The sequence below is a fragment of the Anabrus simplex genome, chromosome 7 (genome assembly GCF_040414725.1).
Source record: "Anabrus simplex isolate iqAnaSimp1 chromosome 7, ASM4041472v1, whole genome shotgun sequence".
NCBI classification, from domain to species: Eukaryota; Metazoa; Arthropoda; class Insecta; order Orthoptera; family Tettigoniidae; genus Anabrus; species Anabrus simplex.
This window is the reverse complement of record NC_090271.1, coordinates 176,662,819-176,681,366: the sequence shown is the minus strand read 5'-3', so window position 1 is coordinate 176,681,366 and position 18,548 is coordinate 176,662,819. Positions and strand designations below refer to the sequence as shown.

The 18,548-nt window shown below is 39.0% G+C and overlaps 1 protein-coding gene across 1 annotated transcript in view; it reads left to right on the top strand.

Moving 5' to 3' along the window:
• Positions 1-5,511: 5,511 nt before the first annotated feature.
• Rpn8 (regulatory particle non-ATPase 8) overlaps positions 5,512-18,548 on the top strand; it is a 53,859-nt gene continuing 40,822 nt past the window's right edge. Inside the window, exons 1-2 of the mRNA XM_067151477.2 lie at positions 5,512-5,843; positions 6,052-6,144. Of these exons, the coding sequence (XP_067007578.1) occupies positions 5,669-5,843; positions 6,052-6,144 (268 nt within the window). The 5' untranslated portion in view covers positions 5,512-5,668. The remainder of the gene's footprint in view (positions 5,844-6,051; positions 6,145-18,548) is intronic.

Genomic DNA, 18,548 nt, shown 5'->3' with positions numbered 1-18,548 from the left:
GCTGTCTGTCTGGTGTTCGCACAAATGTGTATTGGTGATTTTTTACGCAGGACTAACTCGCGTCTGCTTATATAAAATAATAAAATCTCACACCTAACATGGCCGGGCTGAGTGGCTCAGACAGTTGAGGCGCTGGCCTTCTTACCCCAACCGGGAAGGTACGATCCTGGCTCAGTCCCGTGGTATTTGAAGGTGCTAAAAAACGTCAGCCTCGTGTCGGTAGATTTGCTGGCACGTAAAAGAACTCCTGCGGGACTATATTCCGGCACTTAGGCATCTCTGAAAACCGTAAAAGTAATTAAAAGGGCGTGAACCAAATAACATTATTGTTTACATTTAACATGAAAAGAAAAGATATATAACAAGCGAATTCGCTCACACCTTTAGTTACTTGGCATTGTGCATGCGGAAGATATTGGGTTCGAACCCCACTGTCGCCAGCCCTGAAGATTTTTCTCCGTGGTTTCCCATTTTCATACCTGGCAAATGCTGGAGGGTGTACCATAGTTAAGGCTACTGGCGAATTTTTACAACTCCCTATTCCTTTCCTCTCCCATCGTCAGTATAAGTCCTGTCTGTGTCGGTGTGACGTAAAGCCAATTGTAATCTACCATTGAAGAAAATAGTGTGTGTAAATAAATAGGAAATTATCGAAACCGTTGGCATTAGTGCGTGTTTAGAAACTATTAATGAATATGGATCTTCAACAAATGAGGAATGAGCTGGGAGAGAAAAACGCGGAGTAACACCAAACACAGCTGTAAATGCGACGTTCGTACGTTGAACGTTTAGCTTGATGCGCTACGCACTATCTATTTCTCACTAGTAAGCGATGCTATTTCAGCCTATTGCAAACATGGTAGCTTACTTCGAATGCCGCAACATCTGATTAACTACTTACCATCAGGGTTTCTCTGAACTCATGCTGCTCACGACGTAGATTTTGCTTGGGAAACACTGCCTTTCTATACAGATGATTTACTCGAGATAGCCGCATGCCGACGTTGTAGACGCCACTATAATCATCGTGGAAATAGTGGAGATAATTTGACGGTCCGAATCCAATGATTAAAGAATGTGAACCCTGTTAGAAAGAGTTTAGAAATGTATTTTTTAACCAAAAAATTACAAATAAATAAAACAATGTGATGTTCTACATTATTAGACTAACTTGAATAATGATCCTTCCTACCTTACATGCATTGACACCCTTTCACTTTTTACTGCCTTTTTTTCCGTTGACAACCGGGCGAGTTAGCCATGCGGTTAGGACCACTCAGCTGTGAGTTTTCATCTGGGAGATAGTGAGGTTCTAACCCTACTCTCGCCAGCCCTGAAGATATGCCTCTTTCTTGTTGTTCCCCATGTTCTTACACCAGTAAATGACCGAGCTCGATAGCTGCAGTCGCTTAAGTGCGGCCAGTATCCAGTAATCGGGAGATAGTAGGTTCGAGTCCCACTGTCCGCAGCTCTGAAGATGGTTTTCCGTGGTTTTCCATTTTCACACCAGGCAAATGCCGGGGCTGTACCTTAATTAAGGCCACGGCCGCTTCCTTCCAGTTCCTAGGCCTTTCCTATCCCATCGTCGCCATAAGACATATCTGTGTCGGTGCGACGTAAAGCAAATAACAAACAAAAAAAACCAGTAAATGCTGAGGCTGTACCTTACTTAAGGGCACGGTCGCTTCCTTGCCACTCTGATACCTTTCCTATTCTACCGTCACTATCTTTGTCGGTGCGACGCACAAAACAACTTGTGAAAAATCCGTTGACAATGCAATTTTCCAACATGACGATTTGCGGTTGGATGCCCTTCCTGGCACCAACATGAACAATTTGAGAGCTAATCAAGATAAAATAAACCTTCATAATGTATATTAGGTAAGTAGGTAGAAAAAATCTGTAAATAAGTGTTGTAAGAACTGACCACTTATTTACAGACAATATAGTTCACCCCACTCGTAGAGGTGGAGTGTAACACGATTATCCTGCTCACTCTCACATTGGCCTTCAGTAAAGGATACAAAACAAGAAACATAACAGGTGTGGCATTTTCCTTCCGCACACGTATGGCCTTGCCCCAGTCATTGGCTTTGCCGTGGGGCCCCCGCGGCGTGCGCGCGCCTGGGATCAGCTCATGAACAGGGGCAGCGGTGGTCCAGTCTCTCCTTTGCCCATCTACTTACATTTAACGGGACCAGATTTTTGTCCTGAGACATTTTTTCAAGAGCGATAAATTTTCTGTGTTAGATGCTCGCTCCTCGTCGGTGAAGTGAACAGCATACTAATCTGAAAATAGTATGTCAACAGTGACAGCTTACTGAGGGCTTTAGATTTGTGAATTATGGTACTCAAGCTTGCACCGACATGACAAAGTACAGAATAGCTTCTATCGTTCTGTGTGTGATTGGCCGATCCGACAAATATAGGATATCATTCTATGGAAAAGCGCCCCAAGCTTCAGTCGCTTATATCCGTAGTTGTATGACTTCTTCAGGATTTCTTATCTGTCGGGGAGCTTTATAGCGTTGTAGAAAGTTTCATTTGGGAAAATTGTAGGAACTTTGTTGTGACTGACCGATCCGATAATTGTAGTATAACATTCTATAGAATAGCGCCCTAAGTTTCAGTCGCTTATATCCGTTGTTGTAACAGTTCTTCAGGATTTCTTCTCTGTCGGGGAGCTTAATCCCGTGGCAGAAATGTTCTTTTAGGAAAAGTGTAGGAACTGCATCAGTCATTAGTTTAGGAACTTTTTATAAGGTCACAATAAATAGGCTTACATTTTAGCTTGGAGTGGTATTTTCCCTAACCACAAATTTTTGGTTCAAAATGTTAACGCTTACACAAGTTGGTCTTTGACTTAGAGGTTTTCTCTGTGTACGTTCGTTATCCACTTCTTCCTTAAAGTCCACTCTTTACGAAATTTTAAATTAAAGTGTCTGTGAAAGTATAACTTGATATACAACCCGGTACGCAGCATGAACGACCCATTTTCTTTAATTATATGTTATGAACACGTATACATTATTGCGCACAATTATATACACTGCATATAGCCTACATTTATACAGTACTAGCTGATGTACCCGTGCTTCGCTACGGAATTCTACATTGTATACAGAATTTTTTCTATTTGCTTTACGTTGCACCGACACAGATAGGTCTTATGGCGACGATGGGAGAGAAAATGCCTAGGAATGGGAAGGAAGCGGCAGTGGCCTTAATTAAGGCACAGCCCCAGCATTTGCTAGGTGTGAAAATTGGGAAACCATGGAAAACCCTCTTCAGGGCTGCCGATATGGGGTTCGAACCCACTATCTCCCAGATGCGAGCTCACAGCTGCGCGCTCCTAACAATATACAGAATTGTAGGTTAGGTAGTGTACACGTTATGAGCAAGACTGTATTAAGTTGCACACCTCATAACTTTACCCTAGAAACGCGGCGGAGAAGTCACGAAACGTCTTTTCTCATTTGAAGACTGCGTTAGGGAATTTTTATTGTAATGTTAGGCCCACTTGCGCACCATCAGTCACAATCAGGTTGGGGAATTTCATTATAACGGCAGACACACACTCTCCACCTGCCCTTTTACATCCTCAGAAAGTCTTGTCTTAGTGGTTGTCCCAAGTGAAATGAACATATGCCATTACAATGACGTCAGTAGAAATTGTGGGTTTAAAAGCAATTATTTCACATGAAATACTCGATCAAATGAAAAACCACACATTTTCTCACTTTTAACGAACAGTACTACGCTGACGTTCTTAGAGTCCAAAATTCCAGAGCTGGAATGACCAGGCCGCTGACAACCGTTATCCTTGAACACCCTTAGTCTTTTCCAGGGTGGGGGTGGGGGGAGTTGAATAGTGGAGAATCCCAGGGCAAAATCTATGCCCTTTTATTTTGTTTCTTAGGAGTACTCGATGAGTCGGAAAATCTCAATTCACTACACTGACGGTGGAAAAATCTATCTGACTTGAAGGCCTCCAAGCCAGAGGAGAACCCATTTTCACTGCTAATTTTGTATAAAATGAATGTAGAATTTAATAAAAGTGAAGAGGAAGAAGCTCTTTTTAAGAAACGGCTCTTTTCGGGGTTGAATTTAGAGTTATTTAGTGAATTGTGGTGCTATAATTTGGAACATGCCTAAATTGTAATTCTAGACCAGGTCATACTACTACTTCTACTACTACTACTAGTTCTACTATTACTACTACTGATACTAAGTGAGCTTCTGCCTTTAAACTGCACCCTCTCATGCAAAACAGCGAGTCAGGATAGGGATCGGATAGCTGGAATCTTATGATGAACCAGTGTGTTGCGTACCAGCAGTACGGAATCAGAAAATGTATGAACCAGATGAATGACATGTTAAAGCAGAAAGTTTTTTTAACTCCCCAGCTATTTTCCGCCAATATTGAGTCAGGCTGTTATTCTCGGTACGCAGCAATATTCGCATCTATCGGAGTCGAGCGGCAGCATAAGAGACAAAGAACATCACCGCAAACAATGACCAATGTAATGTTATTGTTGATCGATGTTATGCGCTTTCAATATTGTAGGCCTTCACATTTAGTTTTTTCCGACGCTGAAATCCCACACTTATCATATTCATATCATTGTCGGTAGGCTATGGTAAAATTGAATATAACGTAAATGATCGGCAATTGTATTCTCTATAGCTTTTATTGTACGTTATAGTACTTTTCGATATGACCAATAACATAGATACTTAAAAATTCAATTTTAGGCGCTTTCCCCTAAACTACAATTTCATCCAGGGTAAATAAAATTGTTTATAACTTAGACTGTAGTTTCTTACTCCCCGACTCTGTATACCGACTTTCATTAAATTCTGCTAACCCATTTTTTCGTGGCTTGGCGTTGATATGGATTTGGCAAAAGAAATTAAATTCATGAATACCTGTGTTATCAAAGCCAGTATGGTAACAATATATGACATAAATGATCGGAAATTTAATTCTATGTTACTTTAGTTATGTAGTATTTATCGATAGGACCACTATTAATATAAATATTCGAGAATTAAATTTTAGCCCTTCCCTTTCAGCGTGAGTAAAATGATTTACAGCCTAGATGTAGCGGCTCATCACCCGACTTCACATACGGTACCGATTTTAATTAAATTCTCTTCAGCCGTATTCTCGTGATCCGTTTACATAGACAGACAGTAATTACGGAAAAATAAAAAGTGCATTTCCCTGTTATTGTGGACACGACTGATACAACGGCGAGAGGCCGGCGCGCTGCCGCGTTGCATGTATTCCACATCTCTTTTTGGATATTGTAGGCCTGTCTTCTATATCCGCTAATTCCGTCTTTTGATGTTGGCTGTTGGTAATGCTAATCAGAAATGGATGCTCCGTGAGTGTCATATTTCTAGTCAGTTGTATGTTTTGTCACCATTTCGCAGTAATCAAAGTAGTTGAATGCACTGGAATGTCCCTTAAATTTCAATAAATAAATTATGTCACGATAGTTTTTTTAATATACGGTCATTGGTCTGGATTCTGAAGTTTCAGGAATGGACGCATAAACTTAATTTGAGTAACTTGGCGGAAAACTTATATCTTGTTCATGACAGTTGACAATAGAAGAGAAGCATTTGTGAAGGTTGTTGCATAGAAGTAAACAGCTCAAAAATGCCGAGTCAAGAAGTCATAACCACAAAAGTTGTGGTTCATCCACTTGTACTCTTAAGTGTTGTTGATCATTTTAACCGCATGGGAAAGATAGGAAATCAGAAACGTGTTGTTGGTGTTTTATTAGGTTGTTGGCGAGCGAAAGGCGTCTTGGATGTGTCTAATAGTTTTGCAGGTTAGTAAGGTCTTTCACGGAGGTGTTTTATTGCGTTGCTACTATGGTTTTATATTCTTATACTGATTTGAGTTGCAAACATTTAAATGCTACCTAATTGCAATGGTGTCGACATTTATTTATCTGAATTTTCTGTGTCGTATTTCTCTCTCTCTCTCTCTCTCTCTCTCTCTCTCTCTCTCATGTATTATTTGTACCTCTTTTCTAGTACCTTTCGACGAAGATGATAAGGACAAATCCGTGTGGTTTCTAGATCATGATTATTTGGAGAACATGTATGGCATGTTCAAGAAAGTGAATGGTGAGTGCTGAATCAGCATCCCAGGAGGGAAATATTTTATGTATAGTCGATAATCTAAATATAGTGATTTATAACCAGACGACTTCACTTTAGCCTCCTTTATAATTTGCCCCTGCTATTCATTTCTTCATTCCCGTATGCTTGTATGTTATTAAGGAAGAAATTTGTACCTATGTGTAAAAATGTTTATTTTAGTTTAAAGCCCAAACAACAAATTTGTGTCAGTAGGAGGTATGAATAAAGAAGTTGCTCATTGCCATTTTACTTACAGGCACTCGTATATTGTACGAGATATTCTCATTGAAGTTTGAGGAACTAGTTAAGGTGCTGATGTACTAAGAGAAAAAAAAAGTTATTTTATTATATATCTGCTGGATTTGAATGGCAACTGAAAACAAAACAAGTTAACTACATAAATTATTTGGTTCAGTTCATAAGAATCCAAGCCTACCAAGTTAATTGACTCTGTAAGGACACACACTGGATGACGTTACTACTCTATTGTAGTATAATGGTCAGAACATCACTTGCTCAGCACATGCCATCCACCACCACTACCACCACCTGATCTGGTACCAGAATAGTTAATAACATTTCTCTATAATACAATCTAATTTGTAGTTAATTGTGTGGAAAACTATGATATCAAAGTGTACACAGAAACAAAGTAAAATTGACTTCCCACTAAGAATTATTTTTTGCTAACTGGTTTCAGCTATCAAGCCATCTTCACCTTATTTTTTTTACAAGAATAACTAATAGTAATATTACCTGGAAGAATGTATCTTATGCTGTGAACAAAGAAGTATTTTCTGCTTATAGGAGACTTCACGCAAATACGCTGGGTTATGGGAGAGTTTGCATGACCTTTAGTGTCAGTTATATCTGTGTGTTACAAACTTGGACATCATTTTTCCTTTCTTAATGATTGGTATGTACAGTTCGCTACAGTTTGAGACCATACAAAGTGCCAGACAAATCATGTATTTGGAGAGTGAACAGAATTATGTCAATCACAGAGCAAGTTGGCCGTGTAATTAGGGTAGCTCAGATGTGAGCTTGCGTTCGGAAGATAGTGGGTTTGAATCCCATCATTGGCAGCCCTAAAGATGGTTTTGCTGTGGTTTCCCATTTTCACACCAGGCAAATGCTGGGGCTGTAACTTATTGAGGCCACGGCCACTTGCTACCTTCCCATTTCTAGCCCCTTCCCATCCTTCACTTGCTGATGTGTTTGATGTGTCAGTTCTTTACCTAGTTTTTTAAAATGATGTCCAAGAACATGGAAATGTTTACATTTTCCTTGATAAATTATTCCAATTCTTATAAATTAATATTTGCCCAGTTTGTCCCCTTGAATTCCAGCTTCCTAGTTTGAAACCTCCACTCAATGTTATTAATCTCTCCAGTGATAAATCAGAACTGCTTAGTCGAGCAGCTTGTTGAGTTTTTATCTAGTCTTCCCAAACCACGGAGTGCAACAATTTCTTAACATTACTCTTTTGTCTGAAGTCAACCCCCCCCCCCCCCCCAAAAAAAAATCATGCTGCTTTCCTTTGGATCTTTTTTGGTTCTCATGAGAAGTAATCCTGGTGTGGGTCCCATACACTGGAACCATACTCTAATTGGGGCCTTACCCGGAGATTTATATGCCCTCACGTTTACATCCTTCCTACAATCTCCAAATACCCTTGTACCGTATGTAATCTTTATTTACAACCTTGTTAATGAGAACCTCAATGAAGATCATTCGTATATTAACATCTACTGTTGGATTTTTTATCATGGACACTTGAGTTTAGGCATTAATTACAAAATAATGTGGTGATAGGCCTATTGCAAAATTAGTTATACCAATATTTTCCTTGTTTAAGTGTGCATTAGGGCATATAAGACAAACTATTTTTGAAGTTCATTAATTATTTTTATTTGTGGTTGATATTGTCTGGGTTTTTGGCTTCTTCTCTAGGAACCGCTCACTCAAACATATACTGTATACATGGAAAACTACTTATCTGATGATAATGACATTTTTAGATGTTATAGCCACTTCGTAGCGTAATACTCAAACATTTTTTCAACGACTCCAAATATGTTATTTTTCTGAAGCAACTTTTTCTCAGCCGAGAGTAAACATACAACAGTTGTTTTGTTTTGAAGCACTTACTTGTGGTTATCAGAAACTACAACCACTGTAACTGTACCGTGTGATACTGAATTTATGAAGAGTAATATTGATGGGAAGTTGTGCGTGGGCTGAACCGTGCGATTAACATCAGGTAAGCAGGTGCAGGGTTGCCGCGTACACTTGCCCTGGGCAGGTGAGAAATGGAATGCTGGTGACTTTGGTTTGTCTGCATGTTATTTTCATCAGTCTGCCTGTGTTCTGCATGTTAGCCACATCGCTTCAAGATGCCTCAGAGTCCACCGTTGTATGAGGGCGAACTTGCAATGGTTTTGAGTGCTGTTTGTTTCCTTCAAAGTGAGGGGAAAAAGCAGGGGACAGAGGTTTCCTGTGTACCAGAAAGTGGCAGATTGTCTTGGATTATCGTTTTCGTCAGTAAAGAGAGTAGGAGCCTCTTCAAAGGAGAATGATAGAAATAATGACTTAACACCACTGACATTCTCAGGGGGTCAATTATGTATGAATTAAATATTTATGGATTTATTTCATAATACTTCATTTGGTTCACTGCCAGTATCCATGTTTGTCTTCTTTCTTTTTCTTATTGAAGGCAAAAACACTAGGATTGCTATAATGTTCTGAATTACAGAAATTCACGACACAACAGTATCATTTAGCATGGTGAGGATGTTCCATATTGCCTCTGTATATAAAATAAAAAATAATTTTTTCCATCAATTAACACCACAGTTATGCATTAATTAAACCAGCCTGGGCTGCACACACCTTACTGTTTTGTCACCTTGAGCACTAGTAGTCACTTGCACATTTCCCATACCGATACTGTCCATTTGAACTCCCGAATCTAAAATATCCGCTATATTTTGCTAGAATCCTACAAATTGGACCTCGCTGGAATAACCTTTCTCAAATTTGAACTGTCTTCTATCAACCAGTTAGTAATTACACAAACATGTCTAATACAATTGCAAATAATACTTTCCCAGACCTTACAACACATATCAAGATGACTGGTCTCTAATTATCTGCTTTATGTTTATCATCCTTGTCCTTGTACACTTGGGCTACTATGCAACTTTCCATTAATTTGGTATCACTCCTTCATGCAAATGGTAATCAGATAAGTATTTCCAAAATGGCACAATATCCCTTTAGTGTATCTGCAGAAATCTTATAATTTTTAAAACCTTTTTGAAAATGACTTTATTATCATAGGTGCAAGCGTGGCGAAAGGGCAGGAACTGCTGCGCAAAGAAAGAAGACTTTAGTCTTGCCAAGGCAAAAGTCCAAAGATGAACCCGTGTGCTCAAGTATGCATGGTGGACAGCCAAAGCCAGAGAGCTGCAATATCTGGCAGGCAAAGATTCGTGACAATTCTTCTAACGGCCGGTTCTACCACCTACTGGTAAAGTAGTGCGTAACTTGCCCCTCCGCTTAAAAGGATGTTTCCGTTTGACCATTCCCAGGTAGCGCTATTGGCAGCATAAATCGTAGTTACCCGGCGTGTAATTTATCAGCCACTTCGAGGGCCCGATAAGACTTTACCTGCCGGGCAAGTTTTGAGAGCTGAACATTATTAGCTGTATTTCTGGTGACATACAATTCATATTAGCTTAGTATACTGAAAAAAGCATTATACTGTAACAGTGATCGATATTGTATTGCAGGATTTTGAACATTTTTGCTTCCTTTGAGTTGCAATGGTCACACCAGCCTGTCGTATTGGTAGCATAGGGAACACATTTTATACGTCACGCTTTTGCAAAGAAACTAAAAGGGTATAAAATCAAAACCTATTTGGAAATAATTTCAAATGGGATTTAATTTTCTACGTTTTCAGTTTTTAGACATCAGATCTCACTAACCCCAAGCTTCCTTGTAGCGTAATGGCTGATGTGCTCAGTTCATAATACGAGGTTTGCAGGTTCGAGTCTTCATTATGACGAATCTTTTTTATTTTCATTATTAGCATGTATTAATCTGTATGCCTCTTTTTATATACGTTCTTTTGTTGAAAAGTTTAATCACAATATTATGTCTACTAGGAAAATGTTTTATATGTGTGCTACTTATAGAAAGTGATGTTACGATTAATATAGCATATAGGACTGTCGCCCAGGTAGCAGATTCCCTATCAGTTGTTTACATAGTCTTCTTGTAGCCTAAATGATTTCAAAGAAATTGGAAACTATTCCATTCCCGAATTCCTCTTCCTATGAATGGATATTTACCCCGATTAGTTCTTTAACAGTTCCTTCTATCTTCATAAAGTTAAACATTAGAATGAAATGCATTATCAGTAAATGGAAGCATGTGGAACTAAACGAGGTCACAGAGCTAGTTGCAAATAGAGCATCGTGGAAATACTTAATCAATTCACAGGAGCCTGCAGATAGAATGCTCAAAGGCAATAAGTCCGTAAGGAAGATGTGTGTGTATATACGTACGCTAGAGTCCCGTTAATCCAAAAGCCCGGTTAGTCCGAACTGAAATATTCAATTTTGTAAAAAATATCTCCTTATTGAATTGAAAGAACATATTATAGAACAAAAATTTACTTGCATTTTATTAGTCATATTTCACTAGAATAACTTAATGTAAACATAATTACACATCATAGACCATCAATCACAGGTCGTTTATCTTTACAAAGTCTGTTACTTTCTTTTGCTGTAGTGATTGGAACCTACTTGAAGATGCAGTGTTAAACCAGTGTTTCATAAACATCACATCAGTGGGCGTAGCAGCAGAGTGTTGCTCGACGCAGCATACGGCAAGTTCTAAGGCGGCCGCGGCATCTGAATGTGACACTAGTTGTTCATTGTGGTCTTCTTCGTCGTCATGCTGTTCCTCATCAACTCCAGATTCTTTCTCCACCATAGCTACAATTTCGTGGTCTGTTTGTAATTGACGCAGTCAGCTTCCATCCACTTGCTAATGTAATTTTCATTGTCGTTTTCTCCTCTACGGGTTCTTAACTACCCTACTGTAATTTTATACAGTATCTTATTAATTTATCTGCTAAAGAATGGACATTTCAAATTACAGTGTGTACTGTACTGTATTGTAGAAACTATTTTCCTCAGACGGTTGAGGCGCTGGCCTTCTGACCCCAACTTGGCAGGTTCGATCCTGGCTCAGTCCGGTGGTAACTGAAGATGCTCAGATACATCAGCCTCGTGTAAATAGAATTACTGGCATGTAAAAGAACACCTGCGGGAGAAAATCCCAGCACCTAGGCGTCTCCGGAAACGTGAAAAGTTGTTAGTGGGACTTAAAAACAATAACATTATTATTAGAAAATATTTTCCGGTTAATCCAAAAATTTCGTATTCCGAATGGACTCCGGTCCCAATTAGTTCGGATTAACGAGACTCTACTGTATGTGGAAGTGCGTAAAAATGAGTTAAGAACAACGGCAGGGAACGAAAATAAATTTTTAAATGTAAATTAGAAAGACGATGAACACCTGCGTGCCTTCTATTACGGAGCGAGCGACTTGACCAATCTACTACGAGAATACTTTCCAAAAACGCTGCCTTACATGACAGGTTATAACTGGCGGAAGAAAATGTAATCTCGAGATTTTAATCCCAATTGGGTGTTGATTTTGAAGCTCAATCACGAAAGCTTGACATAAATCGTTGTCCAGAACTCTTTTAAGACTCTCCTTATTAGGCTTTTTTTTATGATAATCAACAGATGCAAGCACAGGAAAATAAGACAATCGAAATGAGCTTCATACATCTGACGATAGATAGCACCACACTCGAAAGCGAGAAGTCGCTGAAAATCAGTCTAGCCAACTCCGTATATCGGTGTCTAGCTCCGGGTAGCTACCCAGCACTTGCATGGTGGTGGTTGCACGCAAGGCAAAGTACCAGCTGATTTACACCCCTAGGTAGTTTACCTCCCGGGCAGCTGCCAGCCACTTTACCAGCAGATGGTAGAACCGGCCCTAAGCCACAAAAGCAGTTTATGGTCCCACCACCTTTGGTAGAAATCCACTCTGGTCCAGCGATAGTACACTTCTAAAAGATCAGTTCTCCATCATGAATAGATGGAAAGAACATTTTGAAGGTCTCGTGAATCAGGAATCGGTAGTTGATGAACGGGTGTATGACTCGGTAGAACAAGTACCCATCAAAGAAGAACTTGGCTTCCTACCAACACTGGATGAAGTAAGCATGCTGTTAATCAAGCAAGGCGACACAAGGCCACCGGTCTTGATGGTATACCTGCGGAAGATCTCATAGAAGGTGGTGAGGAACTCATAAGACACTTACATGAACTGATTGTTAAAATTTGGAACACTGAAGAAATGCCTCCTGATTTCAGAGATAGTATTATAGTTCTAATATTTAAGAAAGGTGATTGAAGAGACTGTAATAACTATCGGGGAGTCTCACTACTGTCTTCCTTGGAAAGCTTATTGCTTGAATTTTGGAAAATCGTATACTACCCTTAGCGGAGGAAATACTACCTGAAAGCCAGTGTGGATTCAGGCCTTCTTCAGAGGAACCACGGATATGATATTCACAGCTCGTCAGCTTCAGGAAAAATGCAAAGAACAAAGTAGACTTCTTTATATTGCCTTCATTGATCTCACTAAGGCATTTGATTCTGTAAACTGTGATGCTTTGTGAAGATTTTGGGATTGTATGGTTTTCCACAGAAATTTATTTCCATCTTGAAATTGTTCTACACTGATATGACAGCAGCCGTTATCAGCACAAATTCTGTTGGAGAGACATTTCGTATCAATACTTGGTGTTAAGCAAGGCTGTGTGATTGCCCCACTTTGTTCTCATTATATATATATATAGCCGCTGTTATGCAGCTAGTTAAGGACGACCGAGCTCGATAGCTGCAGTCGCTTAAGTGCGGCCAGTATCCAGTAATCGGGAGATAGTGGGTTCGAGCCCCACTGTCGGCAGCCCTGAAGATGGTTTTCCGTGGTTTCCCATTTTCACGCCAGGCAAATGCCGGGGTTGTACCTTAATTAAGGCCACGGCCGCTTCGTTCCACTTCCTAGGCCTTTCCTATCACATCGTCGCCATAAGACATATCTGTGTCGGTGTGACGTAAAGCAAATAGAAAAAAAAAAGTTAAGGACGTTCTTCCTCCAGGAATACAGATAAATTATAGACTGGATGGGAAACTGTTTAATTTGAGCCGTCTAAGAGCGAAGGTGATATAGATGTTGATTCTCATAGCAAACCTGAAATATTTATCACGAATGAATAAATTTATAATTTATATCATAAGGGCAAAGACTCGTACACTTTCTACAGCATTAGTTGTGTTACGTATGCTGATGATAATGTAGTTGTAACTCGGTCTGAAGAAGAACTAGTGTTAATCCTGAATGCCTTTTCAATTACATACAGAAAGATTGGTCTCAAACTGAATACCAGTAAGACACAGGTTCTCTGTCAACCATCCACCGGAGAAAGACAGAGTGATCAATGGCTCTATCAACAGAATGAGCCTTCAAGTAGTAAACTCCTTCCCTTACCTTGGCAGCATCGTCTCATCAAGCGCCAATATAGATCCGGAAATCCAATTTAGAATTGAACGTGCTGGAGCATCCTTTGCCAAACTACAATCCTGAGTTATTTGACTATCATGATGTCAGTGCTGCAACAAAGATCCTCTTATACAATTCAGTTACTAGCTTACTATATGGATCTGAATCCTGGACATGCTACAGGCGTCAATATTAAAAAGTTGGGACAATGTCACCTGCGATGTTTTTAACAAAAGGAGAATTTTGCATATAACCTGGCAATGCTCAAATGTCAGCGTACTTGAAGAGGCACAGACCACCAGTATAGAAGCCATGGTTTTAAGATGTCAGCTATGATGGACAGGGCATGTAATATGCATACCCGACAATCGCATTTCCAAGCAGGTGTTTTACTCTGAGTTAACAGTGGGTAAACGTTGTTTGGGAGGTCGGAGGAAGCAATTTAAGGATTTAATTTAGGCTAACATGAAGATGTGCCACATGGTGGATGTCAACAACTAGGAGACCATAGCTCTCAACTGTTCATCCTGGACTTCAGTTCATTGCGGCACACTACTTTTTGAAGAAGTCGTAGGCGAATAGTGAACGCTAAGAGGCAACAAATTAGGAAAAAGAGAACAGTGGCTGCTCCACCTGGGACTTTCTTTCATCTCTGCGGAAAATTCTTTGCCTCCCGTATTGGGCTGTTCAGTCGCCTACGGACTCAGAGATGAAGAGGAAATCTATATTTACATATTGCTGATTTAATACTTCTGCCTTCCTTAAGTTCCCATATATTATTAATATTAATTAAAATGCACACAATGTGCAAAATACAAAAACTGTATTACGTTACTCTAGTCCTAGTTTTGTTACTTATATTTGTCTTTTACTGCAGATATTTGCACATTGTCTTTCACAGTATTCATAGCACATTTCACACACAATTTTCATTCGGGTGATGAAATCTCTTATTTTGGCAGAACTTGTGATGAAAAACGTGTGTTGCATATCACATTACTACATGTCAAAGCTCGTAATTTGCTTGTTTCCAATCATTCGTCATTATGGCATCTATTGAACGAAAATTGTTCCAGATATAGTTGTGTTTTTCTATGAGAATTTGGAATGTGTTCTCGTAGGCCTTATTGTTTGGCAGGTGCAGATCCTTTCATAGCACTCAGAAAACCAACACCACGTACAGTAAAAGGAATCTCCATGGACACACAGGAAAATTAAAAGTTCTCATATATACGCTCCCCTTATACATTGATGATGTCTGGAATGTATGTTCTGAAACATGTTTCAACCTTAAAGTACCTACAGATACAGTATCCCTCCATTTTTCCTTAAAATTCATATGCTGCCAATTATTTAATTTAATTTCTGGGTTGAACCGTGTTGTACTTGTACGCATATCACGTACAGTTTGCAGACGTTTCGAATACATTGCAGTATTCTTTGTCAAGGCGACTGAAATACCCCTACTCGATCCGAGGTAATCAGTCTCCCAGGCAGAAATTACACTACTAGAGTGGCCTTGATCTTGGCCTTTTATATCCTAGCCTTTCTGGCTGACGTAAGCCCTGGCTGTCTCACGAGACTTCTGGAAAGTATATGTCACAGCCAGGTGGTGGGGGCTTGCCCGCGCTGTTATGTAATGGGGTTGCGGCCCGTGTGTTTATGTTGTGGTTTGTATGTCTTAAACTATAAATGATAGGCATCCAAGAATTACTGATTTTGTATCCTTCTTCTAAATTTATGTTGTTCGGATGTTTCTTGATTTCGATAGCCTCGCGGAAATTCCTTTCCAGATTCCAGGGGATAGCTGCTAGGATCTTTGTATTTGAAACGTCGGCAAACTGTACATGATATGCATACAAGTACAACACAGTTCAACCCGGAAATTAAATTAAATAATTCTTCACACCGTGGAAGCTTCACTTCTAAGACTGCCAATTATGTTTGACATCATGTTATCCTTAGCTTACTTTTTGCTTAATTCAATTTCCTAGTATAAGTTCCTTCAATCTCTCCATATTTCCATGTTCATTCCCAACTCTGTATCTTTCTAACCTGCACCTCCTTAATCTTTTTATTTTTTGTTGTAATATTGTGGGTCTTAACAGTACTTACCACATTTAAAAGTACATACTGTAGCTGTTTTCACTATCCTCAGCACTTGCTTTAAATCCATCCCATTGAAGAGTTATGTCATAACAACATGATTAAATATCCACTGAGAACGTTCCCCAGAGGAGTGTGACAGGCTTCGGCAGCCGGCACAATTCCTATCCTCGCTGCTAGATGGGGGCTTCATTCATTCTATTCCTGACCCGGTTGAATGACTGGAAACAGGCTGTGGATTTTCATTCAGTGTCTTAATATGGTTCATTGGTGTACATGAGAAGATGTGGTATAGTTCTTTGCGGATCAAGTTAAGAAAAGTGTCCTTGGTTATGGACTTCATTGTGTGTTATTGAAATTAACTATGTTAAGATGTCTGTAGTGGATATTTAATCATTGTATGATTCTGTGCTCACTATTTTCAACCACAAGCCAAGATTGTGAAAACTTTATCTCATGTTTCTACAATGGAACTTTGACGAAACTTCTCAACTAGATGATGATGCTTGTTGTTTAAAGGGGCGTAATATCTAGGTCATCGCCCCCTTCTCAACTAGATGACGTGTTGTAATCAAGGTTATGAATTTTAATCTTCAAATTTTTACAACAGAACTCAATTTTTAACACTCCTTTATTGTATACTAGCTGATGTACCCGTGCTTCGCTACGGAATTCTAGTGTACACATTGTGAGCAAGATTGTATTAAATTGCATAGCTCTTAAAGTTACCCTAGAAACGTGACACGGAAGTCACCAAACATCTTTTCTCATATGAAGACTGAGTTAGAAATTTTCACTGTAATGGTAGACCCGCTTGCATACCATCAGTCACAATCAGGTTTGGGAGTTTCCATTATAATGGTAGACCCTCACTTTTTACGTCCTCAGAAAGACTGTCTTAGTGGTTTCCCGAACTGAAATGAACATACATTACAATTACATCAGTAGGAATGGCGTGATTAAAAGCAATGCTTTCATATGAAATACTCGATGAAATGAAACACCACTTATTTTCTCACTTTATAGGGGCCGACGACCTTCGATGTTAGGCCCCTTTAAACAACAAGCATCATCATCTATTTTCTCACTTTTAACGAACAGGACTACACTGCCAATCTAACAGTCCAAAGTTCCAGAGCTGGAATGACCAAACCACAGACAGCCGTGATTCGTGAACACTCTTCGTCTTTTTTCGGTGGGCAGAGGGTCGAATAATGGAGACTCCCAGAGCAAAAAATATGCCCTTTTACTCATCTGTCTCCTAAGAGTATCCGATGAGTTGGAAAATATCAATTCACTAAACTGGTGGACGGAAAAATCTATCTTACTTGGATGCAAATTTTTCTTCACTGATAATTTGGAATAAGATGAATGTAGAATTTAATAAAAGTGAAAAGGAAGAAGCTTTTCTTAAGGAACGGCTCTTTACAGGGTTGAATTTTAAGTTATTTAGTGAATTGTGGTGCTATAATTTGGAATAGGCCTAATAAATTGTTATTCTAGACCAGCCATACTACTGCTACTACTACTACTACTAAGTCAGCCTCTGCCTTAAGTACTGTATGTACACTGCTCATTCAAAACAGTGCATCAGAATAGGAATCAAATAACTGGAGTACTATGAAGAACCAGTGTGTTTCGTACCAGCTTTATCAGAAAATGTATGAACCAGAGGAATGGCATGCTAAGGAAGAAAGTTTTCTAACTCCCCGTCTATTTCCCGCCAATATTCAGTCAGGCTATTATACTCGGTATGGGGCAGTAATCCCATCTGTTGGAGTTGAGTGGCAGCATAAGAGACAATAACCTCACAACAAACAATGGTCAATGTAATACTATTGTTGATCAATATTATGCGTTTTCTATATTGTAGGCCTTCACATTTAGTTTTCTTTCGACTCCGAAATACCACTCTTATCATAGTCGGTACGGTAAAACTGAATAAGACATAAGTGATCGGAAATTGTATTCTGTAACTTTTTCTATGTAGTACTTTTCGATAGGACCAAATATATAGGTATTTAAAAATTAAATTTTAGGCGCCTTCCCCTAAACTACAATTTTATCCAGGGCAAATATAATTGTTTATATCTTAGACTGTAGTTTATTATTCCCCAACTCTATATACCGATTTTCATGAAATTCTGTTAACACATTTTCTCGTGGCTCGGTACAGTACGGTAAAAATGTATAAGACATAAATGGTCAGAAATTTAATTCTTTATAACTTTGGTTATGTAGTATTTGATATAGATGTGGATTCCCATAGGGAATCTGAAATATTTGTCCCCAATGAGTATTATGTAGTATTTATCGATACTACCACTAATAATATAAATATTTGAGAATTAAATTGTAGGCCTTCCCCTAAACTACCATTTCATTCAGCGTGAACAAAATGATTTATAGGGTAGAATATAGTGGCTCATTTTTTGACTTTGTATACCAGTTAAAATTGAAATAATAAATAATACCAGTTTTCAATGAAATGGGACCACTATTAACATAAATATTTAAGAATTAAATTTTAGCTCTTCCCCTAAACTACCATTTCACTCAGCGTGAATAAAATTATTTATAGCCTAGATTGAATAGACTTATTCTCAGACTTCGTATACCAATT